This window comes from Diadema setosum, chromosome 5 (assembly GCF_964275005.1).
Source record: "Diadema setosum chromosome 5, eeDiaSeto1, whole genome shotgun sequence".
Lineage (NCBI taxonomy): Eukaryota > Metazoa > Echinodermata > Echinoidea > Diadematoida > Diadematidae > Diadema > Diadema setosum.
Window position 1 is genome coordinate 25,297,186 of NC_092689.1, and position 11,837 is coordinate 25,309,022.

The 11,837-nt window shown below is 36.8% G+C and overlaps 1 protein-coding gene across 2 annotated transcripts; it reads right to left on the reverse strand.

The window, feature by feature from the left end:
* Positions 1–1,291: 1,291 nt before the first annotated feature.
* On the reverse strand, positions 1,292–11,278 carry LOC140228645 (vesicle transport protein GOT1B-like). Of its 2 annotated transcripts, XR_011901248.1 has the most exons (6): positions 11,147–11,278; positions 9,811–9,902; positions 8,543–8,721; positions 6,588–6,669; positions 4,067–6,020; positions 1,292–2,713 (listed from the first exon to the last, which is right to left on the reverse strand). XR_011901248.1 is itself a non-coding variant. In XM_072308893.1 (5 exons), the coding sequence occupies exons 1-5, from the start codon at positions 11,169–11,171 to the stop codon at positions 5,982–5,984; spliced, it is 417 nt and encodes a 138-aa protein (XP_072164994.1). In that variant the 5' UTR covers positions 11,172–11,278; the 3' UTR covers positions 1,292–5,981. The 2 variants fall into 2 exon arrangements, 1 of the variants encoding a protein (XP_072164994.1); XM_072308893.1 differs by having other exon boundaries at positions 1,292–6,020.
* Positions 11,279–11,837: the final 559 nt, after the last annotated feature.

Genomic DNA, 11,837 nt, shown 5'->3' on the forward strand with positions numbered 1-11,837 from the left:
AATGTTGAAGATGGTAATGCTCTTGGTTCCTTCCTTAAATAGAATTATTTGATATTAAAATTTGTAATGTGAAGAGTCCATTTGAATGATGTGGTGTTGATATCACGAGCAATTGCAGTTGACCTTTGGGAAGTGTAATCAGCTCTTCATGTGCTATGAGTGCCAACTGATACAGAAAAACCTGTAGTGTTGTATGCACTATGCAAAGTCCCTGGTACAGAAAGGGTGAAATGATTGTGACAGAACGCAGAGTCACCAAGTTGTAAACTGCCCTCGTCCAAACACGAGTGATGATCCGTGTCATCCATTATTGGAGCAAGATATTACAGGTGTACATACTTTGACAAAGATATTGTATCGTTATACAACGTAGCTGTACATGTATAAGATTTCCTTTACCTCAAGCAGTCATGCTTGTCAATTATCTCAGTGATCTTTACATGTGATCTCCATGTCAGAAAATTGCCACAGTTACAAAGTTAAGTGCCAAAGTTCTCTTCACAGTCCAAAATTAAGGTCATAAGCATTCTCCACACATGTACAGTACTGGGTAGACCAGTGTTGTCTATTTCAACCCTCTGTGACAAGCAGTGATATTGTAACCTAAGTCTATTTCAGAGAAGTAGCAAGCAAAAGCAATACATAGTGTATTTAAAGGTCAGTTGTCAACCGATATCTTAGTTCACTGCATGCTTCTACATTCTGCTTATCTCCAGCTGTCCTCAGTTGCACATCCTCATGAAATTCATAAGGCATGTGTTTTGCAAGATTGCTTGACTCAAGATATGGAATTAAAAAAAAATAAGGACAGAATCTTTTATTCTCTTTGATTTTAATTCTAGTGTGTTTTCCAAGTGAATACTAGAAATACATACAGTGTTGTGTGTAATAGTAAACCCACATATCTGTAGTAGCAGTTGCATCAAATTCATGCCAGACGTCAGATTTTTATAAACGGCTACCAATCTGTTTATTTGATTGCTTCTACCGGTATTAATTGCAGTCAACTGAACATGGAGTGGCATTGCAGTCACAGTGATAAAAAAGTCTGGTTTTGATGTGTTACAGTGTATAACCGTAATCATGAGGCATTTTTTTTTTTTCTATTTGTGGAGGGGGAGGGTTTGGCTTCTTACACTTCATGAAACCACGAGTGCACACGCATGCGCACACACACACACACACACACACTCACTGTCTCACGGTGTTCTCTTTGCACGAGTTGAACCTTGTGGGTTTTAGGTAATTCCTATAAGTGAACAGGCCAAAGAAATTTTCAAAGAAAAGGCAGTTATTCAAATATCTCTTTGTAAATGTTTTATTTCACATGTAAACGTACATGAAAGTGAATTCTGTACAAAAACAGAACTTAGAAAGAGAGAGAGAAAGCTCCTACAACTAGCTTTATGTCCGTTTGCACTGGTACATTGTATTAGAAAGGGCTGCAATTCTGATATACCATCCACATTACCTTTTTGAAAGTTCCTCATTACTTTTCTTTCTATTACATCCAGATGTACAACATGCATGCTACATACTGTATACACAGTATATTTCACCGTGATTTAATTTCATGAATTTGGGGAGTTCAATGATACAGTGCAATCCTTTTATAAGGAAAGGAAGTCGTCCTGACCAGTGGTTTTGTTTTGTTATATCAAACTTTCTTTATAGCCGAACAGAAAAATATGTGAAGATAATTATACAGATGGCCATTTGGGGACCGTAACTCTTACTTTGTTGTGATGAGAATTTTGTAATAACCATTTTCGTTATAACTGAAGTGCTCTGTATTCTTGAGATAAACTCTCCAAAACGTTACCTCCCACAACACAAATGTGCTTATTTTGCCTCCAAGGCAGCAAATCACCAGCTTTTCCCCTGAAGACAAATAAGACAATGTACCAGGTACATATGTACAAGTGTACATGTACATGTATCTCATTCCATGAGTGGTTCTTTATTGGAAATACATGTACATGTAAAACCATTTGCCAAAATGTCTTGACAGTCCAAATTTGCAAAATGCCATGCCCTGGAAATGTAATTATTATGATGTATCAAGTACATGCCCATGTAGGTGTGACACAAAAACAATAAGTAAGTTGCACATCGTTGTACATGGTACTAAAATTTATGACAAAGATCTGTTTGAGTGAGTCAGAGAAATGACAACTTGCTAAAGTAACTTTCTGGACAAGCTACTTGAAACTAAAACAATATCCATCCACATAGACATTGAAAAACGAATGCAAAAACACTTATGCTGCATGGCCCGCTGCATACTTTGTACAGCACGGAATTTAAAGCCCTGAAGATTTACATGGTCTGCACATGTACTTAAACATGCTTCAAAAAGTTGTACATACATGTATAGTTCAAATATAGAACATTCACAATTTTGGACTACAAAAAATTGTTGCAGCAGTCTTTATACAAATTTTATATCGGGGAGTATACTGATGAGCCTCAGTGGCTATTAAAGGTGCTTTACAATTATTTTCTTTTTCAGTCATTTATACGATACATATCTTTTCTCACTTTCTTTTGTCACTTTTATGAACATAACATCATATCCACCAAAAGCTGTACTAAAGTGCATGCCTTTGGTTCCACTCGAACCCTGATGTACATGGATGGTCTGATGCAAGACAACTTCTTATACATAGGAGATCCTGGGTTGGATTGGAAGGTGTTGGGTTCTGTTTGGAGGCTAAGGTCAAGAGAAAAGTTAAATTTGAACTCGACCACAATGCTCAAGTAGAAAAAACAGCAACAAACAAAAATCAAAACAAGACAAAACAAGCAAAATAGAATAAGGAAATTTGGTTACAGAGTTTCTCTTCACTTTTTCACCTGCTGTAGAACATGCATGTCCTGGGCCCCATTTCATAAAAAAGTTGCTATGATACATGTAGCAACTCTTGCTGGAATGGCCATTGTGATGGTACATTAACAGCAAGAATCCAGGTTTCTGGTTGGATGTTGCTACAAGAAGTTGCTATTTCACATCTTTTATGAGATGGGGCCCTGTAATTTGATACATGCTTTTCATGTCACCTCGCAATGGATTTCGATAGGTACATGTATTTGGATTGAAGCATCCATTAATATACAAATAATGAATGTTTGTGAATGCAATGGACAGAATATTTCATGAGGTGAAAGATGAAATGATCCATTCAACGACACGCATCCGAGTTGAATGGACCAAAAATTTTATCTTTCACCAAGTGAAATATTCTGTCCATTGCACACATGGAAAACATTTATTACATTGTATTTGTTTTATATAACACCTAAAATAGATCTTTGTCATTGATGTTTCATGAATTTAGAAACAAGAGAGAATGTGCAGGATCCGAGATCGAGAGAGTGCTCACTGAGTGCTTTACGCTAGTGCGCTGTCTCGCATACACACATGCGTAGTGTATCAGGCTCTTGGCAAGCGTGCAATGGAGCAAATTGTATGGATCCAAAATTGCATGGTAAATGGAGCCACAATTGCACAAATGATGACGTCAGAGTGAAATGGGACAAATGATTTATGTCAAACAACCAATCAAATGACAAGGATCTACATTGTATTTAGGTGTTGTATAATGAGAAATCACCTGTGGCAGGGCTAGGCAGAGTCACACAGAATGAATGTACGACATTGAAGTACATGTACACGTAATCACTGCTGCATCATCACTGCTTTGATATTAAACTGAAGTCACAATGGCTTTTGAGCCTAAGTACAGTACATGCTTTATCATTATACAGTTTTCTTTCAAACACACACTATTGATACAAGTCTTTCTGCTTCTCATTCACCAACACAAACACACACACCTACACAAAAATGCATGCACACTATGTATTCCTTACATCCTGAATTCTAAGCAAAGTAATTAATGCCAGAGCTGCAATTTTTAGTGTTTCATGGTCAGACTATAACTATGCAACTCTGGTACATTGTATCTTTCAAACCAAGGCAAGTAAAGCTTAATAAAATGGAAACAAAAACAACGAGAAAACAAATGCAACAGGCAAAAGTTAAAGTGCATCTGTTGTTACTGACCCTTAAGACCCTGGAGGCGAAAAGCTGTTTGCAGGATGACATTTCAGTTAAGAGGGAAAAAGGTTTGCGGTAAAACCGGATGTACGTAGTCCTTGCAGGGACTGCAGTTGCTTGGCAGAAGAAAAGTCTAGAAAGAGGACAGTTGAGGAGGGAAGTGACATAGGGAGAGTGTAAGGAAGGCAAATAGTGATAATTGAGGGGCAGCAGTGAGCTGGAAGTCGAAGTTGCACTAGTGGAGATGGAAGAAAAGGGGACAGAAAGAGTCGTAAGAAAGAATAGAGTGAAAATTGGGTAAAGGTTTGAAAATCATTGGGAGGAGAAACATGAAAAAGAAAGGAAGGGGAGAGGGAGAAGTTGAAAGTTGAAAAAATCATGTAGATAAGAGAAACAAGTGAAGAAACTAAGAAAGAGAAACAAAGCTGTTGAACGATGAGAACTATGGATCAAAACAACAAAAGGAGCTATAAATCGGGAAGGAAAGAGGTAAGTCAAGAAGAGATGAGACTAACTATAAAGTAAGACTCTATCTTACTCTATTTCATTACTCTATTTACTCAACGATTTCCGAAATTATATGTACATGTATGTGTAAATGTGCCAATGGTTTATAAGTATGTCTTTATCAATTCAGTTATCTATCTACTTATACTTTGATCATATCTACCTACTTATACTTCATTATATCTATCTATTCACTTGTTGATCATGTCTAAAAACAATATGTCTTATAATGGTTTGAAAAATGGATAGACCACATCTAAATTGCAATATTTTTCAGTTACACACACAATGTACTAATAAAAGTGGCAATGAATGTATCCAATGTACCAGTATGTGGCACTCTTTTGTTAAAGAGATTTTGACTGTGACTGTGTGAGTCTCAAACTCACCCACCCAGTGATTATTTACTCACGTCTCCCAAGGGGGAAAATATCTGCAAATAGATCGATAATAAATATCTGATATGAAGCCTGCCACTGCTGAACTAAGTATGGTAAACTTTTTTCCTTATTCTCTTTCTGTTGGCTAGAGGATGTCCACATGGCTGTATCTTACATATTACAGCTATTTGTTATTCTAAATAAATAATTCAAAGAGGTCTCTAGAAATTGTGCTATCTACAAACTCACATCAGTCATGCACTCTAGAAACCTAGACTCATTTACCTTTTACCAACATTTTGGGGAAGAAATGCTCAAAATGATGTCTCAAAATGATGTCTTTCATGAACATCTTTCATAGTATCACAAATAGATGATAATTATGCAAGGAATATTGTATCATAGATGTGTACCAATGTGCAATTTTGTTAATCCCAAAACAAAGAAGCTCCGGATCTTGGGAGGGGAACAAAACCATCCTCTCCCCCTCCCACCCCCAACCCTCAATTGCCTTACTCCTTGCACTTACTCAGTCCTAGCCAGTTGAGAAACATGGCATTTCTGGCTTACTTCAAAAAGGCTGTCATGTCAGGTCCATGATGCTGAGGGGACGAATCCTAGAAACCATCTTAGATAGATAGAGCATGTCAATGTTACAGTGTGTTTGATAACACGTCCCACGTGAAGATAACAAAATCAACTACGGGACATTACAGTCAGGTACATGTTGTGCAAAATTGGAAATTTGCAGGCTTAGCCTTACTACAAGACAAACAGTTCCCACTCTCGGAAATGTCCTTTACTAACAAGTTTACAGAAAAGCAAATCAATCTCCTGGCACATAAATAGAAATGCTCCAGAATTTGGCATCTTTGCCACATTGTTGCCAGAGTCCTTTCTTCTGGTGCAAAGTGTCACATGATTCCTTGAGATGATTTCATTTTTCAGCAGCCATGGTTCATCCAAAGTTCAACTTTTGTTTACTGAAGACAAACTTTACAGCAAGCAAGGTACAAAAAGCCACCAGTCCAGTCCTATACATTGGTGTTGTGCTCTTCAAACCTACTGACAAACTGTAAGAGAAGTATGACAAGAAGTGGGGAAACACTTAGTTATTACCATATTTCTTCAACACAAAAAGACAACTGTGCACACAATTACATAGCATGATGATATACATGCACTAAAGACAGTGACATTGATCGTTGAAAAAAACTTTTTCTTGCCATCAGAACAAAGCAAAGCAAACCATAATAAAAAATTCCACTGCAATGGACATACATGGTAATGTCTGCATGGTATTTGCTGTTCATTCCTATGTTCTTATTGCTGTAGTTTTCCACTTATCTTATGCAATAAAATCAGACATTGTATTACACAGACTATGAATCCAACATTCTTGAATTCAAGACACAATAACAGAGATAGACAGGCACACACATACACAAACATATAAAGTAAGGAGGAAAATTCTATGAATCCTCTGCATATTAAAACAGTCCATCGAAGAAATTGCTTAAAATGTTATTTTCTTTCTCTTAACAAATATAAATCACGGTAAATGCGTAACTTCTCTTTAACAATATACTGCATGTAGTTGTAAGGAGTCCACTTCATCTTAAAGTATCATATTCACTTACAGAGTTGATGCCTGGTAAATTTAGTATCGTTCCAATGACTGGTACTCTTCTCAGAAAGTTGATTGCAACTGGGAAAAATCCTCTGCAAGAAAAAACATTTTATTTACTATTCATGAATGAGCTGCGCATTATATATTGTCTCTAATCAAATTGAATGGAGCCAAGCTGACAAGAATCCTATGAAAATGGGACTGACCCAAGACAAGTAATATTCACACACTAGTTAGTAACCTAGGGATTTGTTAAAACTAAACTTTCTCATTACGGAAATTAATGACATACAGTGAATGTTGGTAACTTCATAGTGCATGAAATACATTGTACAATGCACTCCCGTTACAACGAACATGGTTATAACGAAATTTTGCTATAACGAAGTAAAACTTCTGGTCCCAAAATTATTACCATTAAAGTTTATGGTAAAAAAAAAAAAAATCGCCCACACCGAACACGGTTATAGCAAAATTTTCGTTATAACGAAATCTTTTCCAATCACCACCAACAAAGAAAAACAAAAGAAATGTGCTCTGTTATAACGAAATGCGGATCGCTTTTGTAAATACATAGTGGAACAAGCATTTCTAGCGTCTCTGCATGGGCGAACGCTTCAATCACTGTGTGTTCGCTCCGTGTGTCACGCACAGTTTTCGGGGGAACTTGCGTTATTGTAATACAATAATCTGAAATTGAATAAGGTTCGTTTTATTGTTCCGAAGGTTCTTATTACAAAACACACAGATTCTGATACACCTAAATGTCCGTTAGTTCAAAAATGAAATAGGGTTTGTTATTACGAACATTTTGGCGTTATTCCAAAGGTTTGTTATTAGTAAGGTTCGTTAATCTGACAATGAAATAGGGTTCTTATTAAGACGGTTCGTTAATCCGAAAATGATAGGAATTCCAAACTTTGGTTAATCGGAACTGAATCCAAAAGTTAAAAAGGTGACTCCACTAACAAAACTTAGGAATTGCAAAACTTATTATCGTCTTTAAAAGATAACCAAACCTTCGAAATAACTAACTTTTCTCATTTTTGTGATGAACAAACCTTCTTCGGAATAACAAACCTTATCTCATTTTCGGATTAAAAAACCTTCGGAATAACGAACCTTCGGAATAGTGAACCTTTCTCAATTTATGATTTACAAACCTTTGGAATGACGAACCTCATTTTATTTTCCCATCAACGAACCTTCAGAAAACGAAGAATATATCAATATATGAATTATCGGAATAACGAATCTTTGGAAGAGCAAAGCTTCAAATGAACAAACCTTCGGAATCCCGGGAATGGCGAAACATTAGAATAAGGAGCCTTCAGAGTAACAAACTTTTGTAAAAAACGAACCTTTGGCATAACGAAATCCTTAACCGTCATTTTCTATGCATGTGTGACAATACAAACACCTTAATATGCTCTCTTTTAAATGTAATATTCAATGAAATTAAAAAGGTAACATCCCATTTCACATAGCTTTCCAGTGTTTGATGAGTATGCAACAAACAGTATATGATATATGCGTGGTTTCCTTGTTTTTTCTTGTATTTGTTCGGTTATAACGAAATTTCGTTATAACGAAAGAAAACTGCCGGTCCCAAGCATTTCTTTATAACGGGAGTGCACTGTACACTATGGCATGCAGTAAAATATTGCATTATTACACTCAATATCATAACTTGCAGCAGTCAAGTTTCTGGTAACAAAGAAGTCAGCCGTATACTCCATGTATTGAACATTCTTAAAATAAACAAAAAGCATTCTGTTAATAATTCATGAGATTATATATTTTTTTTTTACTAAGTTAAGATTATATTCTCATTTTTTCTTCATTCAGTTTGTTTTGCTTTTTTTTTAATAGTTTTTACTAGCATATGACATATTTGCTATCCAAGATAGAGTGACATAAGAGAACTGTCAAAGAAAAAGTGAGTTACAAGTTATTAAAACTTACCCAAAAAGGACAACAAATCCATAGGTTTCAATGATCATGCCAATGAGAGGCCAGCCAATCAAAACAATGACAATTCCTCCAAGGAAAAAGCCTGTGCCTTTCAGTTTGTGCGGCTGGAAGAAAAACCTGAAAGTCCTCTCCAATCCAATGACAAATGCCAAACCAACCAGAAAGAGAATCTGTCACAAGAACATAGAACCATGAAGTTCAATAATGATCATAAAGTGAAACAGTATCTCATGATGGCTCTACTGAAAATGATTAAAAAGAAACACACACACACAACATATTACTGTACTTCTTTCCCACAGGTATTGAACTGGAACCCAATTCTTTTCTTTATTGCATGACTTCATGGTGAAGGTTGATAGTACATGTACAGACATTTTTGTGAATTGATAGTTCACAAAGTCTTTACACGTGCAAGTTGTAGTTACAATGTTATCCTAATAAATTAAATGCAACTGTCTCATGTGAAGCACACATGCAGTATCAGTAAAATTACTCACACAGGAAATGTCGGAAAATTTTCCAGTGGAGGCCTAAGTACAATGACATGTGGTAGATGGACTCTAAAAGCTGTCAACATAAAGGCTGTTTTTTAATGAAAATGACTTATGATATAATATGCAATGATAAACAACACCATCACAAAAAGAAGTTTAGAAGCCTGAAAAAGCAGTGAAATTGGAACATACAAATACAGTATACAAATGATGCCTAGGTCTGAGTGTGTCAGTCGGAATTGTGTGCATACACTTAGTATGGAATGCTTAACCCATGACGCAAAGCAGAATGAGTTTAGGCTTTATTCCATAGTTACCGCATGCACCCTATTCCTACTGACACATGAGAAGATGTGTGCGTCATCTGTTTTATAGAATGGGAGACAATTTTCTTGCCAGAAATCCATTTTTTGATCATTTAACCTAATGGCAAGTTTACTAGATGCATTTCCTTTTGGCTTGCCATAGACAAAAACCATGCATCCAGTAACTTCAAAACATGCATCCGGTAATTACTGGATGCATGGCAAAAGTACCTGATGTATGGTTTGGTAGCCAACAGGTGTCTCTTACTGAGTGCGCCAACCTTTGCTACAAGTGTGCAAACTCTTGCTCAAAGTGCACAATAATTTGTTTTCACTCTACAGTGGCTGTCCTCTGTGAGACAGCATGCGGCCAGTAAAAAATCAACACACAGCTTTCGACCAATGATACGGCAGGATTTTAGCTAAAATACTGTAATAAGTATTATAATTGACTTACATTTCCAAGTGCCAGCAATCCTTTGTCAAATAGGAATACCACGCCGAGGAACAAAAAGAAAATACCAAAGCCAGAAAGGCCAATGCCAATCTCTGAAATAAACAAAGCAAGGAAAGTGATTATTAAAGGGAAGAAAATGACAATTTAACATTGTTTGTAAAAGAGACGATGTAGGATTAGGAATGAAAAGGAGCTTCAATGATGCTGCCCTTCAAAAATGAAATGAGAGGTATGAATATGACTTTCCAATTGATCACAATTATTTTGTATGACCAGAGATGCTCAGGTCAGATAGCAGCTAGGCATGAGATTTTGTGGCGTGTTAACAATGTCACCCAAGGGAGGCTGGAGGGAAGCAACCAAACACTGGAAGGTCCTCCACACAACATCTACCTTGCTAGAGTTCCAGCTGTGTATGAGGCATATTGTGGAAATAACCTGTCAATACAGCATCTCGCAAAGAAACAGGTGGAATTGAAGCATTCTTCTTCCTATTCTCAATCTGCCTCCTTCATTCCTGAAGATTCTTGCTTTTATCTGTAAATTTGATAGACATAAATTTGCTAACTGTTAAAATACACCACTCCATTCGTTGTTTTTGATGTCATTGTGTAAATTTACCAATTTACCATCCCAGGGCAGTAAATAGCTTCCTGTGAAAAGCTGCAACAGGTTTAAGAGCTAGACACAGTATACATTGTATTATGTTTCACACAGTGACATGATGGTTCAAGTCACAAACACGAGGATACATTCATTGATTTAATAGTCCAGATACTGACTACACAGTATTACAAGTCCTCTCTCTGTTAAAATAAGCAATTAGAACTCTCTACATCTAGTCACAACACGAGACACCAAACACGGGCATGACAACAGTAATTAAATTAATTTAATTCTAATCACATTAGTTAGTAAATTGATTTAAATAATTTACTTTTATGGACATCAACAAAGCACACACATCATGTCATGCACATCCCAACTTCTTCATCATTCAACTACAAATCTGGAGTCTGAACCTTTTTCTTAAAGCCACTGCAGATCGAGTTACAGAAGTAGTAGAATCTAAACGGGTTACACTTAATATTATCATTACAGGGGCAGGGCTGTGAATAGTTAGCACGCTCCCTGCCATGCCCTGTCCTGGCCTGCTGCTGCATGCTGTTCATTCACAGGACAGTTACTGTAGCACAACGTTAATATAGACAGCTGGGACTGAGAGATACACACCCGGCCGCGAAGACTACCATCTGTATCTACAACACGCATTATCGAGATTTTGGAAACTAAATCACTCTGTTATCATCCACGAGGTATATGGAACCTTACTTACTTTGTGTATCAGTAACTTCAAACATGGTGTTGACTGTAAAACTACTGGAAAAGGAAGTGATGACGACGACAGGGCCACCTCAGCAATCAAGCGATCGGTGTGTACAGCAGTATGGTGTCCGTGAAACGTCTGTCAAATTGCAAAAATTGCAAGAGAACCACCCGGTGTGGAATACTTTATGTTCAATCTTTCGCAAGCAAGAGGGTTCCATCATGGAACTTCCATTACATTTGCTCCTGCGACTCCCAGAGTCCCATGAAATATCTTCACGCTATAAAGCCAAACATAAATTCTACCCAGAAACCTAACCCTAACCCTAATCCTATTTATCAAATCCTCACATCAAACTAAACCCCCATCACAACGGTATTCTCTAAATTTATTGATGCGCGCATTTTTTGTTTGTTTTGTTACTGAACAAAATTAATCTAAAATCTTTTGTCTATCTCGAAGCACACCGACCCAGCGAGCATCCGGCGACTTGGGGTGGGGGGGGGGGGGGGGGCTGCTCCACACTAGGGAGTGTTGCATTCTTAGAATTGGATGGGAGAAATATTAGGAAAATTGTCAATTAAAAAAAAAAAAAACTAAGGTGATGGGTTATTTTGTTTAAACGAAAAGAAATAAAATCAAACACAAGCCTAATTTTTTCATATATTTTTCAGCTCACTTGAAAATGTTGTTTGTTGCT